The sequence below is a fragment of the Electrona antarctica genome (assembly GCF_951216825.1).
Source record: "Electrona antarctica genome assembly, contig: scaffold_72, whole genome shotgun sequence".
Lineage (NCBI taxonomy): Eukaryota > Metazoa > Chordata > Actinopteri > Myctophiformes > Myctophidae > Electrona > Electrona antarctica.
The window spans coordinates 362,162-379,731 of NW_027638235.1; the positions used below are offsets into that span (position 1 = coordinate 362,162).

The 17,570-nt window shown below is 46.4% G+C and overlaps 1 protein-coding gene across 1 annotated transcript in view; it reads right to left on the bottom strand.

Moving 5' to 3' along the window:
* The window catches only part of LOC306918260 (coiled-coil domain-containing protein 40-like), a gene marked incomplete at both ends in the record, with an annotated part of 28,393 nt that extends 11,114 nt beyond the window's left edge, over positions 1-17,279 (bottom strand). The window contains 13 exons of the mRNA XM_079531133.1: positions 284-375; positions 2,736-2,905; positions 3,284-3,497; positions 4,290-4,535; positions 5,071-5,253; positions 6,426-6,669; positions 8,086-8,207; positions 8,512-8,634; positions 11,050-11,207; positions 11,583-11,802; positions 12,246-12,329; positions 15,885-15,985; positions 17,189-17,279. Coding sequence (XP_079387259.1) covers positions 284-375; positions 2,736-2,905; positions 3,284-3,497; positions 4,290-4,535; positions 5,071-5,253; positions 6,426-6,669; positions 8,086-8,207; positions 8,512-8,634; positions 11,050-11,207; positions 11,583-11,802; positions 12,246-12,329; positions 15,885-15,985; positions 17,189-17,279 — 2,048 coding nt within the window. The remainder of the gene's footprint in view (positions 1-283; positions 376-2,735; positions 2,906-3,283; positions 3,498-4,289; positions 4,536-5,070; positions 5,254-6,425; positions 6,670-8,085; positions 8,208-8,511; positions 8,635-11,049; positions 11,208-11,582; positions 11,803-12,245; positions 12,330-15,884; positions 15,986-17,188) is intronic.
* Positions 17,280-17,570: the final 291 nt, after the last annotated feature.

Sequence of the window (17,570 nt, forward strand, 5' to 3'; positions counted from 1 at the left end):
ACAGAATACATTATGTAATAAAGTGTAATTAACATAATACATGATGCGTGATATATGATGAATTGAACAAGGTGGACCCTCTTGTAAACAAGTGTAATGCTTAATTGGGTCGTCCACTCACAGTTAACAGTCTCTGTATTGAGTTGTGCTTGAAATGTACTGTAATTCTGCAAACTGTTAATACATACCGGTACTTCAATCAATCAATCAATCAATCAATCAATCAATGCAATAAAGTGTAATTAACATAATCAATGATGTAATTAACATATAATTAACTGACTCCGCCTCCATCAGAACGTTGAGTAGATTTTTCTTCTCGTCCAGAATGTTGTCCAGTCTGTTCTGCATCGCTATAGCGCCCCCTTCTGCCTCCTGGAGTAATAATAATAATAATAATAATAATAACAGTCTGTTCTGCATCGCTATAGCGCCCCCTTCTGCCTCTGGAGTAATAATAATAATAACAGTCTGTTCTGCATCGCTATAGCGCCCCCTTCTGCCTCCTGGAGTAATAATAATAATAACAGTCTGTTCTGCATCGCTATAGCGCCCCCTTCTGCCTCCTGGAGTAATAATAATAATAATAATAATAATAATAACAGTCTGTTCTGCATCGCTATAGCGCCCCCTTCTGCCTCCTGGAGTAATAATAATAATAATAATAATAATGATAATAATAATATTAATTATAACAACAACAATAATAATAATAATAATAATAATAATCAGCTCGTTAAGGCAGGTGTTGTGCATCATATCGTTACCAGTGTTGTTTTTGGCGCAACATTTAGATTTTAGTTTTAGTCTTAGGCCCTCATTTATCAATTGAGTGTAAATTCTGTCCCAAATTCGAGTGTAGGTTTCGTAGTACACCCACGTCGGGTCGGCATTTATAAAGTGATCGCAGACAGCTGATCCTTCCTAATTTCATTCCTAGCAGTAATAAATGTGACGGCTGAAATCAATCTGGCACGCCCTATGAAATCAAGCCTCGCCCTCGTTTTTGCGACATGAACAACTGCAATACGACCTGGAAACCATGGTTACAGGGGAAAAAAAAGGTTCCCTCGCTGCCCCCTCTCTCATACACAGACGCACGCACACGCAACTAAGGCAACTTGCAACTTGTTGTATCTTAAATAAATAAACCTGCATGAATTAAATAAAGCTGTATAAAGGCCTACCCTGTCTGTTTCTCCTCTCGCTTCGCTTCTCTTGCTGCCCGCCTCGCCCCCCCCCCCCCCCCCCGCACGCACGCACGCACATATCGCAATTTGCAAGCAACTGTCACTGTGTGTTGTTAGTTGTATATTAAATTATTAAAGTATTTTTAATTTAATATACAACAAGATATATTAGTGAACGAAAACCTGAACCTGTGAACCATGAATTAAATAACAAATAGGCACACACACGCTGCTGCTTTGCATAGGTGCTCCTCCTGTCCTGTCTGTCTGTCTCTCTCTATCACTGTGGTCCGTCCGTGACCGTGACCAACTGACCATGCACCGCACGTTCGACAGTCTATTTAGATTGCCTCGCAGTCGCTGCAGTGGCTGGGCACTGGTGGGCTGGCTGGGTAGCCTACCTATCTCCGATGCGGTTCCCACGTGCGCTGGCACGGTACATTTGGCATTCGAGCGACGCGTCAGGTTTATTAAACGAGGAGGAGATTGCACATACCATAACGTATCGGCCTGCTGTAGGCTACAGTAGGCTACCCACGTTGGGACTCTCCGCAGCTGCAGCACTGCACTAGCCTATAGTACTCTCCAACGTCCCGTCATGGAAATATTTCAGCACAGACAGCCCAAATCCTTGCATGTATGCGCTCATGCAAAACACTGTTTAAATGGCTTAAGCATCTAACTTGCAACATTGTTTTTAATTGCGCGATTTCAATTACTTGTAAAGTTGGAAATCTCCTACTAATTTCATATGACACAAAGACACATCTTATATGTATTTAGCCCATATATACCTATACAGTTTTATATAAACATTTTAGGAGTGAATACATATGTTTAGATGCCTGTGACAGCCTCTCAGCTGGTCAAACAATGCTGCTCCGCTGTTCTACGACAGAAAAACAGGTGAGGACAAAGCGTACGACAGCTCCCGATCAGACGTGATTTTTGTCTTGGCTCAAGTTTAAATTCAAACTTTGGCGCAAATCGTAAATGCCGAAAATTGCGGTAATTTCGGCGTACACCCATATTTTGGCGTACGCACGGTTGATAAATGAGGGCCATAGTCTCTTGAATAGAGTGTTAGTTTTAGTCACATTTTAGTCACCCGGAATGTCTTAGTGTTTAGTCTAGTTTTAGTCGAGTAAATCAACTGTAGATTTAGTCAACTAAAATGTGTTTTGGCGCGGCCTTGATGCCGTCGTAATGGCTGATTTTACACTTGCTGAAAAAAGCCGATCTACAAGCTCACAACGCGTCGCAGCGTGTGAGCTTGTGTCACAAGTCATTTTGTGTAAAATGACTTGTACTGGATCTCTTGTCCACTAGAGTCCCTTCCTAACATTTTAGTCTAGTTTTTATTTGTTGACAAAACTGTCAGCATACTTAGTCTTAGTTTTAGTCATCGTAGCTTAGTTTTAATTTAGTTTCATCAGTGGAAAAAGGTAGTCGACGAACATTTTTCGTCATCGTTTTAGTCGACGAAAACAACACCGAACGTTACCTTCAGCTGGTTAAGGCAGGTGTTATGCATCACATCGTTACCTTCAGCTCGTTAAGGCAGGTGTTGTGCATCAGGTTGTTGTCCGTTTCCAGGCTGCTCTCCAGCGCCCCCTTCTGGCTCAGCAAGGAGTTCAGTTTCAGGACGTCCGACCTCAGAGTCTTCATGTTCTTCTCCACAGATTTTAGTTCCCTCTGTTCCACCACAATGTTACCTGGAGTAATAACAAGTAATATGCGTGGACGCGGGAAGCGAACGCAGCTCGTAAATTGCAATAACAAATTAGCGCAGTTAGCTGACTCTCTGTGTGTGTGTGTGTGTGTGTGTGTGTGTGTGTGTGTGTGTGTGTGTGTGTGTGTGTCAGACTGCCACAACAGCGCTTCGTTGTCTAACTAACGTGTGTGTACCACACGTAGCTGTCTAAAACCACACTGCGCCCGCTGGTGGTGGCGGGTGGTGTCACACCGTGACACACAGACATACATGTTCTGCCTGGTTTCCATAGAAAGGGCTCATTGCATTCGCAATAATAATAATAATCTCCATTAGTATGGGTTAACCTCAGTGTGTGCATGCGTGCGTGTGTGCGTACCTTCCGTGCGCGTCCTGCGGTTCTCCATCAGTGTGTATTGGGTGTGCAGCGTCAGCGTGCGTTCCGTGTCGTCCAGTCTGTCCTGACTCAGCCTCACTAGCGCCATCTGCTGGCGGCTCCACAGCTGCTGCTCCTGCTGGATGTGAACCTGCAACTCCTCCAGAGCCTTGCTCAACGAGTCTGCTCGGATCTGGAGAGGGCTGAGGTCTGCATGCTGCGCACGCACACACACACACACACACACACACACACACACATACAAGATTAGTAATTTTGAATGAATAATATGTTTTTCTTAATTTTTTCTGGAAAAAAAATTGTGTTTAAAAAAGAAAACCCTGAAAAATGTTATGGTGATTGTAATGTTATAGTGAGCTGAGTGAATCGCCCAGGCTTTTATTTTGATGTAGCCTTTATTTTGGGGGGGTTGCATTGGTGTGGTTTGGGGCCTTACCCCAGTATGGGTGTGGTTTGGGGCATATTGGTGTGGTTTGGGGGTGGGGGCCTTACACCGGTGTGGGTGTTGTTTGGGGCCTATGGGTGTGGTTCAGGTCCTATGGGTGTGGTTTGGGGCATATGGGTGTGGTTTGGGGGCGGGGCCTTACCCCAGTATTGGTGTGGTTTGGGGCCTTACCACAGTATTGGTGTGGTTTGGGGGCCTATGGGTGTGGTTTGGGGGTGGGGCCTTACCCCAGTATGGGTGTGGTTTGGGGGCATATGGGTGTGGTTTGGGGGCATATGGGTGTGGTTTGGGCCTATGGGTGTGGATTGGGGGCCTATGGGTGTGGTTTGGGGTCCTATGGGTGTGGTTTGGGGCCTATGGGTGTGGTTTGGGGTCCTATGGGTGTGGTTTGGGGTCCTATGAGTGTGGTTTGGGGCCTATGGGTGTGGTTTGGGGGGCGGGGCCTTACCCCAGTATGGGTGTGGTTTGGGGCCTATGGGTGTGGTTCAGGTCCTATGGGTGTGGTTTGGGGCCTATGGGTGTGGTTTGGGGGTGGGGCCTTACCCCGGTGCTGTCGGTGAGCTGCCTGATCTTCTTGTTGCAGGCGTTGATGGCGTCCTGCTTGCGTTGGACGGCCGTGAGGCCGGCGGCCATCTTGGCCCCGCCGGCGGCCAGCAGCGCGTCGCAGTGGGTCACTTCCTGCTCCAGGGCGTCCAGGGTGATTGACAGGCCGGCCAGATGCTGGCCGACCTCGCCGCTCACCAACGCGGCCGCTGCAGCCTCGTTATCCAGCTGCCACAGCTGGGACGTCTGCAAACAGGGACGGGAATTATCCATTCATTATCACGATTGGTACGTTTTGATTGAACCTTATCGATCGATTAAAACACATTCTGGGCGGGAAACCCCTTTTGGTGTTTTAAGCATTATGTTATAATTTTGCTATTGAAAATTAGCATTTTTTTTATTTGTTTTATTTGGGGACCCCCCAAAATAATTTGGTGACCCCCTGAGGTGTCGCGACCCACGGGTTGAGAACCCCTGAAATAGACTAACACTAACACATTCCAGGTGACTAAAATGTGACTCAAACTAAAATAAAAATTTGCTCTGGTCAGGTACAGAAATAACGAAGACTAATGAAAAAAACCTCAACTAAAACTAATCGTCACAAACATAAAAACGAAATTAAAACTAGAAACCCCGCTCTAAAAACTAAACTGAATAAAAAAAATTAAAAAGGTAAAAATTAAAAGTAAACTAAAATGAAAAATGCCAAACTTTTATACCCTTGCTACTGGCCAATCACAGCGCGTCCTTTTCCGGGAGTCGCAGATGGTAATACCTTGTCCTTGCGGAGAGCAGCCATCTTGGAGCACAGCTGTTTCCTGTGCTGAGCCTCCTTGCTGTGAGTCACTTCCTGTTGGATCAGCTCCACGATGCGATTGGTCAGATCCACACACGCGCTGCTCTGCCGCTGCAGCTGATTGGTTAGGCCGCCAAGCTCCACCCCCTGCAACGCGCTTTCCTGCAGCAATGGACACGACAAACCAGGGTTCATTTAAATTCACAAAAATATAAACTATAAAAATAACTAAAACTATAACTAAAATATAAACTAAGCTACTATAACTAAAACTATGACTAAAACTATAACTAAAACTATAACTATAACTGAAACTATATCTAAAACTATAACTAAAATATAAACTAAGCTACTATAACTAAAACTATGACTAAAACTATGACTAAAACTATAACTAAAATATAAACTAAGCTACTATAACTAAAACTATGACTAAAACTATAACTAAAACTATAACTATAACTGCAACTATAACTAAAACTATAACTAAAATATAAACTAAGCTACTATAACAAACTATGACTAAAACTATGACTAAAACTATAACTAAAGCTACTATAACTAAAACTGTGACTAAAACTATAACTAAAACTTTAACTAAAACTATAACAAACTATAACTAAAATATAAACTAAGCTACTATAACAAACTATGACTAAAACTATAACTAAAATATAAACTAAGCTACTATGATTAAAACTATGACTAAAACTATAACTAAAATATAAACTAAGCTACTATAACTAAAACTATGACTAAAACTACAACTAAAACTATAACTAAAACTATGACTAAAACTATAACTAAAATATAAACTAAGCTACTATAACTAAAACTATGACTAAAACTATAACTAAAACTATAACTAAAATATAAACTAAGCTACTATAACTAAAACTATGACTAAAACTATGACTAAAACTATAACAAAAATAAACTAACCTACTATAACTAAAACTATGACTAAAACTATAAATAAAACTATAACTAAAACTATGACTAAAACTATAACTAAAATATAAACTAAGCTTCTATAACTAAAACTATGACTAAAACTATGACTAAAACTATAACTAAAACTATGACTAAAACTATAACTAAAATATAAACTAAGCTACTATAACTAAAACTATGACTAAAACTATGACTAAAACTATAACTAAAACTATGACGAAAACTATAACTAAAACTATGACGAAAAGAAAATATAAACTAAGCTACGATAATGCACAGAAACACATTTCCTCCCACAGTTTTACTCTTAAAACTGTGACGCGACGATGACTCTGATTCTGGATAAAGGTTGAAATTAACATGTTATCGGTCTGCAGTACCACGTTGAGCCTGCGGAGGTCGCCCTCGGTCTGGTGCAGGGTGCGGGTGTAGGTGCTGTAGCTGGCCTGCAGGGCCTCCTGTTGGCCCTGGCTGTGATCTATCTGCCGCCTGGCGGTGGCGCCGGCGAGCTGCGCTCTCCTCAGCTGCGCCGTGAGAAGCTCGTTCCCCTCCTGCTCTTTGATCACCGACCTGTTGACGCCTTCCACCTCCCGCTCCAACAGCACCACCTGCTGGTGGGCGGCGCTGGAGGAGAAAACGTTAGAAATATTACAATTTAATCTTTAAAAACACATTGTCTGCCGTTGACGTATATATACGTTTTATGTCGCTTTATATTGATCTGAAACGGCACCGTTAATAACTACTTTTAGCCCTGATACAGTGAGACCTGATAATATTGATATTGTTCCGATCACGTTTTTTTCCCCTTTCCGAAACTTTTGAAATTTTAAAAACATGACGTCATCGGCCCCGATTTCCGATCACGTGATCGGATATTGGGACAACCCTATACCTTAAACACAAGACCCACAGACACACCCATCCTTTCTGCTTCTCACCACAGTTAAGTATGGGTGGGGCTACTTCACAAACAATCTTTCCGGGGCCTCCTGTATGGAGGTTTCCTCACCGTAGGGCCTCCTGTTTGGAGGTTTCCTCACCTTAGAGCCTCCTGTGTGGAGGTTTTCCTCACCGAAGGGGCTCCTGACTGTAAGGTTTCCTCACCGTAGGGCCTCCTCTGTGGAGGTTTCCTCACCTTAGGGCCTCCTACATGGAGGTTTCCTCACCTTAGGGCCTCCTATGTGGAGGTTTTCCTCACCTTAGGGCCTCCTGTGTGAAGGTTTCCCTCACCTTAGAGCCTCCTGTGTGGAGGTTTCCTCACCTTAGGGCCTGCTGTGTGGAGGTTTTCCTCACCTTAGAGCCTCCTGTATGGAGGTTTCCTCACCTTAGGGCCTCCTGTGTGAAGGTTTTCCTCACCTTAGAGCCTCCTGTGTGGAGGTTTCCTCACCTTAGAGCCTCCTGTGTGGAGGTTTCCTCACTGTAGAGCCTCCTGTGTGGAGGTTTCCTCACCTTAGGGCCTCCTGTGTGGAGGTTTCCTCACCTTAGGGCCTCCTGTGTGGAGGTTTCCTCACCGTAGAGCCTCCTGTGTGGAGGTTTCCTCACCTTAGAGCCTCCTGTGTGGAGGTTTCCTCACCTTAGAGCCTCCTGTGTGGAGGTTTCCTCACCTTAGGGCCTCCTGTGTGGAGGTTTCCTCACCTTAGGGCCTCCTGTGTGGAGGTTTCCTCACCTTAGGGCCTCCTTGTGGAGGTTTCCTCACCTTAGGGCCTCCTGTGTGGAGGTTTCCTCACCGTAGGGCCTCCTGTGTGGAGGTTTCCTCACCGTAGAGCCTCCTGTGTGGAGGTTTCCTCACCATAGAGCCTCCTGTGTGGAGGTTTCCTCACCTTAGAGCCTCCTGTGTGGAGGTTTCCTCACCGTAGAGCCTCCTGTGTGGAGGTTTCCTCACCGTAGAGCCTCCTGTGTGGAGGTTTCCTCACCTTAGAGCCTCCTGTGTGGAGGTTTCCTCACCTTAGGGCCTCCTGTGTGGAGGTTTCCTCACCTTAGAGCCTCCTGTGTGGAGGTTTCCTCACCTTAGGGCCTCCTGTGTGGAGGTTTCCTCACCTTAGAGCCTCCTGTGTGGAGGTGAAGGTCCCGTCTTGCTGCTTCATGTCCATCAGGCTGCTGTTCCACTGCTGTAGCAGCTGCTTCTGTTCCATCTGGAGGGAGGCCATTTCCATCTGAGCCTGTTAACACACACACGCATGCACACACGCACACACACACACACACACACACACACACACACACGCGCACACGCACACGCACACACACACACACACACACACACACACACACACACACACACACACACACACATTTAGTTAGTATTATATTAGAGCTGAATGACTAGTACTAGAAATGTATTGTCTTTTTTAATGTCTGTAGCAGCGTGCATGATGTCATAGTGATGTCATAGTGATGTCATACCTCTGTCAGAGCCTCCGTAGTGTGGTGTGATGTCATAGTGATGTCATAGTGATGTCATACCTCTGTCAGAGCCTCCGTAGCGTGGTGTGTTTCTTCTTGTTGTGTTTTCAGCTGATCTTCATGAACATCAATCTGTTCCGTCAGTCTGTCCAGATCTCTGGTCAGTCTGTCCACATACACATCCTGTAGGAGAACATAGGAAATATGATGTCACATCCTGTAGGAGAACATAGGATAATAGGTTCATATATGTATGGATAATATAGGAAATATATAGGTTTATACATGTATGGAGAATGTAAGATAATATGTTTATATATTTATGGATAATATAGGATAATAGGTTTATATATTTATGGAGACTATAGGATAATAGGTTCATATATGTATGCATAATATAGGACTCATAGGAATAGACTATGTGACAACCAGGTATAGTCTGGTGACCACCAGAGAGACGGGTGACAGCCGGAATGTAGACGGCACCCGGGAGCAGTATGGGTTAGAGCCCCAGCCTGTGTCCTCCAGGGGGAGCAGTGTGGGTTAGCGCCCCAGCCTGTGTCCTCCAGGGGGAGCAGTATGGGTTAGCGCCCCAGCCTGTGTCCTCCAGGGGGAGCAGTATGGGTTAGCGCCCCAGCCTGTGTCCTCCAGGGGGAGCAGTGTGGGTTAGCGCCCCAGCCTGTGTCCTCCAGGGGGAGCAGTGTGGGTTAGCGCCCCAGCCTGTGTCCTCCAGGGGGAGCAGTATGGGTTAGCGCCCCAGCCTGTGTCCTCCAGGGGGAGCAGTATGGGTTAGCGCCCCAGCCTGTGTCCTCCAGGGGGAGCAGTGTGGGTTAGAGCCCCAGCCTGTGTCCTCCAGGGGGAGCAGTATGGGTTAGCGCCCCAGCCTGTGTCCTCCAGGGGGAGCAGTGTGGGTTAGCGCCCCAGGCTGTGTCCTCCAGGGGGAGCAGTATGGGTTAGGGCCCCAGCCTGTGTCCTCCGTGAGGAGGTGAGCAGTATGGGTTAGCACCCCAGCCTGTGTCCTCCAGGGGGAGCAGTATGGGTTAGGGCCCCAGCCTGTGTCCTCCGTGAGGAGGTGAGCAGTGTGGGTTAGCACCCCAGCCTGTGTCCTCCAGGGGGAGCAGTATGGGTTAGGGCCCCAGCCTGTGTCCTCCAGGGGGAGCAGTATGGGTTAGCGCCCCAGCCTGTGTCCTCCAGGGGGAGCAGTATGGGTTAGGGCCCCAGCCTGTGTCCTCCGTGAGGAGGAAGCCCAAAAAACCTTCAGTGAGGCCTTTAGGAGTAGCCTGGCTAATAAGCCAGACTAATATCACACAACACTGTCGCGGTATATTAGTCTGGGCTGGCTCCACTTGGATTTCATTTCCCGGGGGGCGGGTTCAAACATTTTCTCTTTGACGCAATTGGTCAGAGCTACTGTCAGTCAAAAGTCTCAAGCATTGAACGTCACTGTACCAAAGCCCGCCCATATTGCATACCGTGTCCCGATTGGTCCGACCTGTTCTCGGTTGTAAGGCGTGCTACTGAGCCTCGCCAGACCGTAATCCGCTGGTAGGCAATTTTGTTTTGCCAACGGCTGATTCGGTCTGGTTTATTAACCAGGCTATTTAGGAGGGCCATTCGAGCCGCAAGTGGAGTCTGCAGTACTACCGTTGCCCAGCGGTGGAGCCTGCAGAACCACTGTGGCTCAAGAATCCACCACTCCTGAATGAAGTGTCTGGTGCTGGGAGTCTGGTGCAACGCACAGCTCCTCGCTGTACTCCTGGTGAGAGCAGGAGTGGACCTGGTGAGACGTAGGAGGGGCCCTGACAGGAGGCAACCCACAGAGCTTAGTCCCTCCACATGCCAGAATTGTCCCTCTCAGTCCCGGCAGAGTAGTTCCGGAGTGGTTCCAACGGATTCTGTGGCCCTTGTCTTGCCCTAGTGGGTCTGATCGAGGGTAGCTACTGGGATGTAAGTCGGGACTGCGATGTATTTTCGGGAATATAGGAAATATAGGTTTATATAAGTATGTATCATATCATAGGATATATAGATCTGTCAGACCTCCTGGACATGAACAACATCAATACACTCTAAGAACTATAATGAATTATTTACAAAACATCAGAATACTGAAGTTCTTATAGTTACAAGAACCTTGATGTATACGATAGATATGTTTACCTGTCTGTGTTTACCTGTCTGTGTAGCCTATAGACCTACCTGTCTGTGTTTACCTGTCTGTGTAGCCTATAGACCTACCTGTCTGTGTTTACCTGTCTGTGTAGCCTATAGACCTACCTGTCTGTGTTTACCTGTCTGTCTGTGTTTACCTGTCTGTGTTTACCTGTCTGTCTGCGTTTACCTGTCTGTGTTTACCTGTCTGTGTGTGTTTACCTGTCTGTCTGCGTTTACCTGTCTGTGTGTGTTTACCTGTCTGTCTGTGTTTACCTGTCTGTGTAGCCTATAGACCTACCTGTCTGTGTTTACCTGTCTGTGTAGCCTATAGACCTACCTGTCTGTGTTTACCTGTCTGTGTAGCCTATAGACCTACCTGTCTGTGTTTACCTGTCTGTCTGTGTTTACCTGTCTGTGTGTGTTTACCTGTCTGTCTGCGTTTACCTGTCTGTGTTTCTGCGCGGCCGCCTGGCTCTTGTCCTGCTGGGCTTTCCGTGAGGCGTTCCGCATGGCGCTGACATCTGATTGGACGTCAGCGTTGACCTGCTGCATGTAGAGCAGCCGACCAATCAGGTTGTCCATCTCTGCCTGGAGCTGTGACACTGTGGAGAACGGACCAATCAGGGCTCTTCATTTAGAGAACGGACCAATCAGGGCTCTTCATATAGAGAACGGACCAATGTTCAATAATGTTCGTCGACTACCTTTTTTCACTGACGAAAACTAAATGGAAACTAAGCTACGATGACTGATGACAGCGCGACACGTTTTTGAGTTTGTAGATCTGCTATTTTCAGCAAGTGTAAAATCAGTCATTACGACGGAATCAAGGCCCGCCAAAAGACATTTTAGTCGACTAAATCAACTGTAGATTTAGTCGACTAAAATCACATGACATTTAGCCGACTAAAACTAGACTAACACTAAAACATGAATGAAATGTCAACGTATTAAAGGTTAAAGGTTGGTGGTGTTACCGTGGCTCCTCTCCTTGGCCGCCTGCCGTGCGGCGCTGTCGAAGGCCTTCTTGGCGTCGGGCAGCTGGTCCTGGGTCTGCCGGCGGTGGCGCGCGGCCAGCGCCGCCGCCTCCCGCTGCCGCTCCACGCTGACCTGGGATCTGCTGAGCTGCTCCTGGACGCCGTACAGACGCTCGCCCAGCTGCTGTCTGCGCAGAGCCTCCGCTCGGTCCATCGAGAGCTACGCGGGAGAGGAGGAGAGGAGGAGAGGAACGCAGACACCATTCAGGAGAGGAACGTGTCTGTGTCACCTTATTTATAGCTTTGAACCACTTTCTGTACCTGACGAACGTTTCTGTACGAACGGGCCACGTGCTGACGTTATATTAATGTTAAGATGTGAATTTCACTGGACTTGTCCGCTCCATAGTGACGTGACAAACCCATGACACATTATGAGGTAAGTTTTCCCTTCATTGTCAGTGCGTTTACAAAACAAACATTTGACTAAAAGACAAACATTAAACCTGTGTATGTTATGGTGCTACATGGTGGTCAAAAATGGTGATATTTTATCCTGATCATTAGTGTGGACCAATTATGTGAAGATAGTGGAAGAAAAGCGGTGAAGTGGTCCTTTAACGATGATATCTGCATTATCTGTATTCATGTGTGAATTCTCACCTTCTCCTTCAGCTCCACATCCAGACGGTCCAGCTGCTGGAGGAGATGTTTCTGCAAGGCCTCCTGGTACCTTCTGACCAGAGGCTGGGAGAGAGACACACACACTGTTACTGCAGCCTCCTGGTACCTTCTGACCAGAGGCTGGGAGAGAGACACACACACTGTTACCTCCTGGTACCTTCTGACCAGAGGCTGGGAGAGAGACACACACACTGTTACCTCCTGGTACCTTCTGACCAGAGGCTGGGAGAGAGACACACACACTGTTACTGTTACCTCCTGGTACCTTCTGACCAGAGGCTGGGAGAGAGACACACACTGTTACTGCAGCCTCCTGGTACCTTCTGACCAGAGGCTGGGAGAGAGACACACACACTGTTACCTCCTGGTACCTTCTGACCAGAGGCTGGGAGAGAGACACACACACTGTTACCTCCTGGTACCTTCTGACCAGAGGCTGGGAGAGAGACACACACACTGTTACTGCAGCCTCCTGGTACCTTCTGACCAGAGGCTGGGAGAGAGACACACACACTGTTACCTCCTGGTACCTTCTGACCAGAGGCTGGGAGAGAGACACACACACTGTTACTGTTACCTCCTGGTACCTTCTGACCAGAGGCTGGGAGAGAGACACACACTGTTACTGCAGCCTCCTGGTACCTTCTGACCAGAGGCTGGGAGAGAGACACACACACTGTTACCTCCTGGTACCTTCTGACCAGAGGCTGGGAGAGAGACACACACACTGTTACCTCCTGGTACCTTCTGACCAGAGGCTGGGAGAGAGACACACACACTGTTACTGCAGCCTCCTGGTACCTTCTGACCAGAGGCTGGGAGAGAGACACACACACTGTTACTGCAGCCTCCTGGTACCTTCTGACCAGAGGCTGGGAGAGAGACACACACACTGTTACTGCAGCCTCCTGGTACCTTCTGACCAGAGGCTGGGAGAGAGACACACACACTGTTACTGCAGCCTCCTGGTACCTTCTGACCAGAGGCTGGGAGAGAGACACACACACTGTTACTGCAGCCTCCTGGTACCTTCTGACCAGAGGCTGGGAGAGAGACACACACTGTTACTGTTACCTCCTGGTACCTTCTGACCAGAGGCTGGGAGAGAGACACACACACACACTGTTACTGTTACCTCCTGGTACCTTCTGACCAGAGGCTGGGAGAGAGACACACACACTGTTACTGCAGCCTCCTGGTACCTTCTGACCAGAGGCTGGGAGAGAGACACACACACTGTTACTGCAGCCTCCTGGTACCTTCTGACCAGAGGCTGGGAGAGAGACACACACACTGTTACTGCAGCCTCCTGGTACCTTCTGACCAGAGGCTGGGAGAGAGACACACACACTGTTACTGCAGCCTCCTGGTACCTTCTGACCAGAGGCTGGGAGAGAGACACACACACTGTTACTGCAGCCTCCTGGTACCTTCTGACCAGAGGCTGGGAGAGAGACACACACACTGTTACTGCTGCCTCCTGGTACCTTCTGACCAGAGGCTGGGAGAGAGACACACACACTGTTACTGCTGCCATGTCAAGGTTTACATTTTCCTGTATTTGTCCTCTTGGGGGCGCTCTAAGTGTGTTCTATGTGTTGTTGAGGGTTCTCAATTATGTGTCTTTGTTGCATCTGTGTTCTGCTAATTAAAGGAGCATTCAGTGATTTGGGTGATTTGGAAAACCACCCAGTCCGCCCCAGTAACAAAATGTGCACATGCACGCTCTACAGTGGGGGGAAGTGCAACAGGCCAACAGCATGTGCACCAAGGCCCGCCCCCTCTCATCCTGATTGGATGACGGTTTTGCCACCCGCCAGGGGCTCATTGGGGACAGGGAGGAACTCCTTATATGGTCAGCACACTCTATAGTAGGGAGGATTATCCAGAAAAAAAGAAAAAATAAGTGATATTTGAATTAAGTCAAATCACTGAATATACCTTTAAGCTTGTTGGTTACACCTGAGTGAGAGAGAGGGGGCAGAAGTCTCATTACATTGAAGGTCCTCGCCCACCAGGCTTTCCACCACCTCGGAGGAAAGCCTGGTCTCTGTTTAATTTGGGTATATGATCCGCTCGGGAGCGGATCATATCGTTACGTCATGTTGTAGTATTGTTTTGTAGTCATCAGGATCATATCGTTACGTCATGTTGTAGTCATTGTTTTGTAGTCGACAGGATGATATCGTTACGTCATGTTGTAGTATTGTTTTGTAGTCGACAGGATGATATCGTTACGTCATGTTGTAGTATTGTTTTGTAGTCATCAGGATGATATCGTTACGTCATGTTGTAGTATTGTTTTGTAGTCGACAGGATCATATCGTTACGTCATGTTGTAGTATTGTTTTGTAGTTCAGGATCATATCGTTACGTCATGTTGTAGTATTGTTTTGTAGTCATCAGGATCATATCGTTACGTCATGTTGTAGTCATTGTTTTGTAGTCGACAGGATGATATCGTTACGTCATGTTGTAGTATTGTTTTGTAGTCATCAGGATCATATCGTTACGTCATGTTGTAGTATTGTTTTGTAGTCATCAGGATGATATCGTTACGTCATGTTGTAGTATTGTTTTGTAGTTCAGGATCATATCGTTACGTCATGTTGTAGTATTGTTTTGTAGTCATCAGGATGATATCATTACGTCATGTTGTAGTCATTGTTTTGTAGTATTGTTTTGTAGTCATCAGGATGATATCATTACGTCATGTTGTAGTCATTGTTTTGTAGTATTGTTTTGTAGTCATCAGGATCATATCGTTACGTCATGTTGTAGTATTGTTTTGTAGTCATCAGGAGGATATCGTTACGTCATGTTGTAGTATTGTTTTGTAGTCATCAGGATGATATCGTTACGTCATGTTGTAGTATTGTTTTGTAGTCGACAGGCAGGAACAACAAACTTCCTTTTCCCTCAAACCGGAAGAATAACAATAAAAGCTCTCGTAGCCTGCAGCTTTTATTGAGAAAAATCAGTTTGATGGGAAAAGGAAGTTCGTATCTGTCGACTACAATGTGCAAGCAGGCAAAGTGGTCAGTATTGTATTTGTTTTTGAATCTTATTGTGAAGGTTTATGTATTATTGTGGATGTAACTGTATGAACGTCCAAGTTAATGTTTTGTTTGTTGTCTTGTTTTGTACCGGTATGTCAGTTCTACGGTGTTTACAGCCCAGACACACACACACACACACACACGCACGCACGCACGCACGCACGCACGCACGCACGCACGCACACACACACACACACACACACACACACACACACACACACGCACACGCACACAAACACACACATTAGTAGTGTATATTCGCAAAAAATGGGCCTCATGCAGTCCTAACTGGGTCACCATTTAGACCTGAGGACGCACGCATCTTTGTCACCTTACAGCTTTTAACCATTATTTTAAACTTATCTTTAGCTGCTGGAAAAATAGCTGATCTACAAGCTCGTAGGTGCAGCGCTATGAGCTTGTAGATCTGCTATTTTTGAGAAATCGTGAAAACGTGGTGCAATCTGCAAAAAAAGAAAGAAAGAAAGAAAGAAAGAAAGAAAGAAAGAATGAAAGAAAGAAAGAAAGAAAGAAAGAAAGAGAAGATTGATCTACTAACATGTTCAGGGTCCAGAATTATGAGGTCCTCCTGATCTTCTGTCAACTCTGGATGGACCAATGACTGATCCTCTGTCATCTGTGGATCGTCCAATGCCTGATCTGCTTAGATGAGATGAGATTAGATTATTACATTAGATTACATAAAATAAGGGCATATTTTCTTTCTTTTTACCCCCCCAAATGTTGTTGCCAATTAACACAATGTCTGTGGCTTACGTATAGTGAGGATCCCCCACCGGGAGGATGTAGGCTACTGTTGTATCCTGTACTGACTCACCTGCAGTGAGGAGCCCCCACCGAGAGGATGTAGGCTACTGTTGTATCCTGTACTGACTCACCTGCAGTGAGGAGCCCCCACCGAGAGGATGTAGGCTACTGTTGTATCCTGTACTGACTCACCTGCAGTGAGGAGCCCCCACCGGGAGGTCTGTGCAGGATTACTTTTCTTTTGGCTCCCTTTTTTTCTAGGAGCGCTAGCCCCTCCGACGTCTGGCTTATGGCATATGGCAGCCAAGTCTAGGGACTTTTAATGTTTGTTTAGAGACCTAAACATAACGTCATATGGCTAACCAAATATGGACTTTTAATGTTTGTTTAGAGACCTAAACATAACGTCATATGGCTAACCAAATATGGACTTTTAATGTTTGTTTAGAGACCTAAACATAACGTCATATGGCTAACCAAATATGGACTTTTAATGTTTGTTTCTAAACCTAATGGCAGCCAAGTCTATGGACTTGTTTAGAGTACAATGTTTGTTATTATCAACCAGTGGTCCTTGAGGGGGTTCCAGGCGGTCCCTGAGGGGGTCCCTGAGGGGGTTCCAGGCGGTCCCTGAGGGGGTCCTTGAGGGGGTTCCAGGCGGTCCCTGAGGGGGTCCTTGAGGGGGTTCCAGGCGGTCCCCATATGCAGCTAAATGATGGAGAGTTGGTAACCAAATGGACCCTTATAAGATCTTTAAGTCTTGAGAGCGTAAAATGAAACCAAATGGACCTGCACGGGTCCCTGAGACCCAGGGACCCCCCTTTTGACCTCTATGATGAATTCCTGTTCTGTTCTTTGACTATAGAAGTGTCTATTTGTACGTCTCTAAATGTTTTGATGAATTGAACAAGGTGGATCCTCTTGTAAACAAGTGTAATGCTTAATTGGGTCGTCCACTCACAGTTAACAGCCTTTGTATTGAGTTTGTGCTTGAAATGTACTGTAATTCTGCAAACTGTTAATACATATTTCAATCAATCAATCAATCAATCAATCAATCAGACCACTGTATACAGGTGGTCCATAACGACTGACCACAGCTGATTGGTGTAGGGAGGACGCCATCGGTGATGTCATCAGTACCGTTGTTGTTAGACACATCCATGGTTCTGTCACTGTGCTCCATGGCGCCGTCCTGGTGGAAACCCGCACGCACGCACGCACGCACGCACGCACGCACGCACGCACGCACGCACGCACGCACGCACACACACACACACACACACACACACACACACACACACACACACACACACACACACACACTACTTTAAGTACATTTACTATGATATATATACTATTTACAGATACGAGTCTAGTAGGCCTACTTTAAGTACATTTGGATGACAATACTTTTGTAGGCTACTTGCACTTTTTCCTCATAAGTAAATTGTAAATACCAAACTTTTACTTAAAC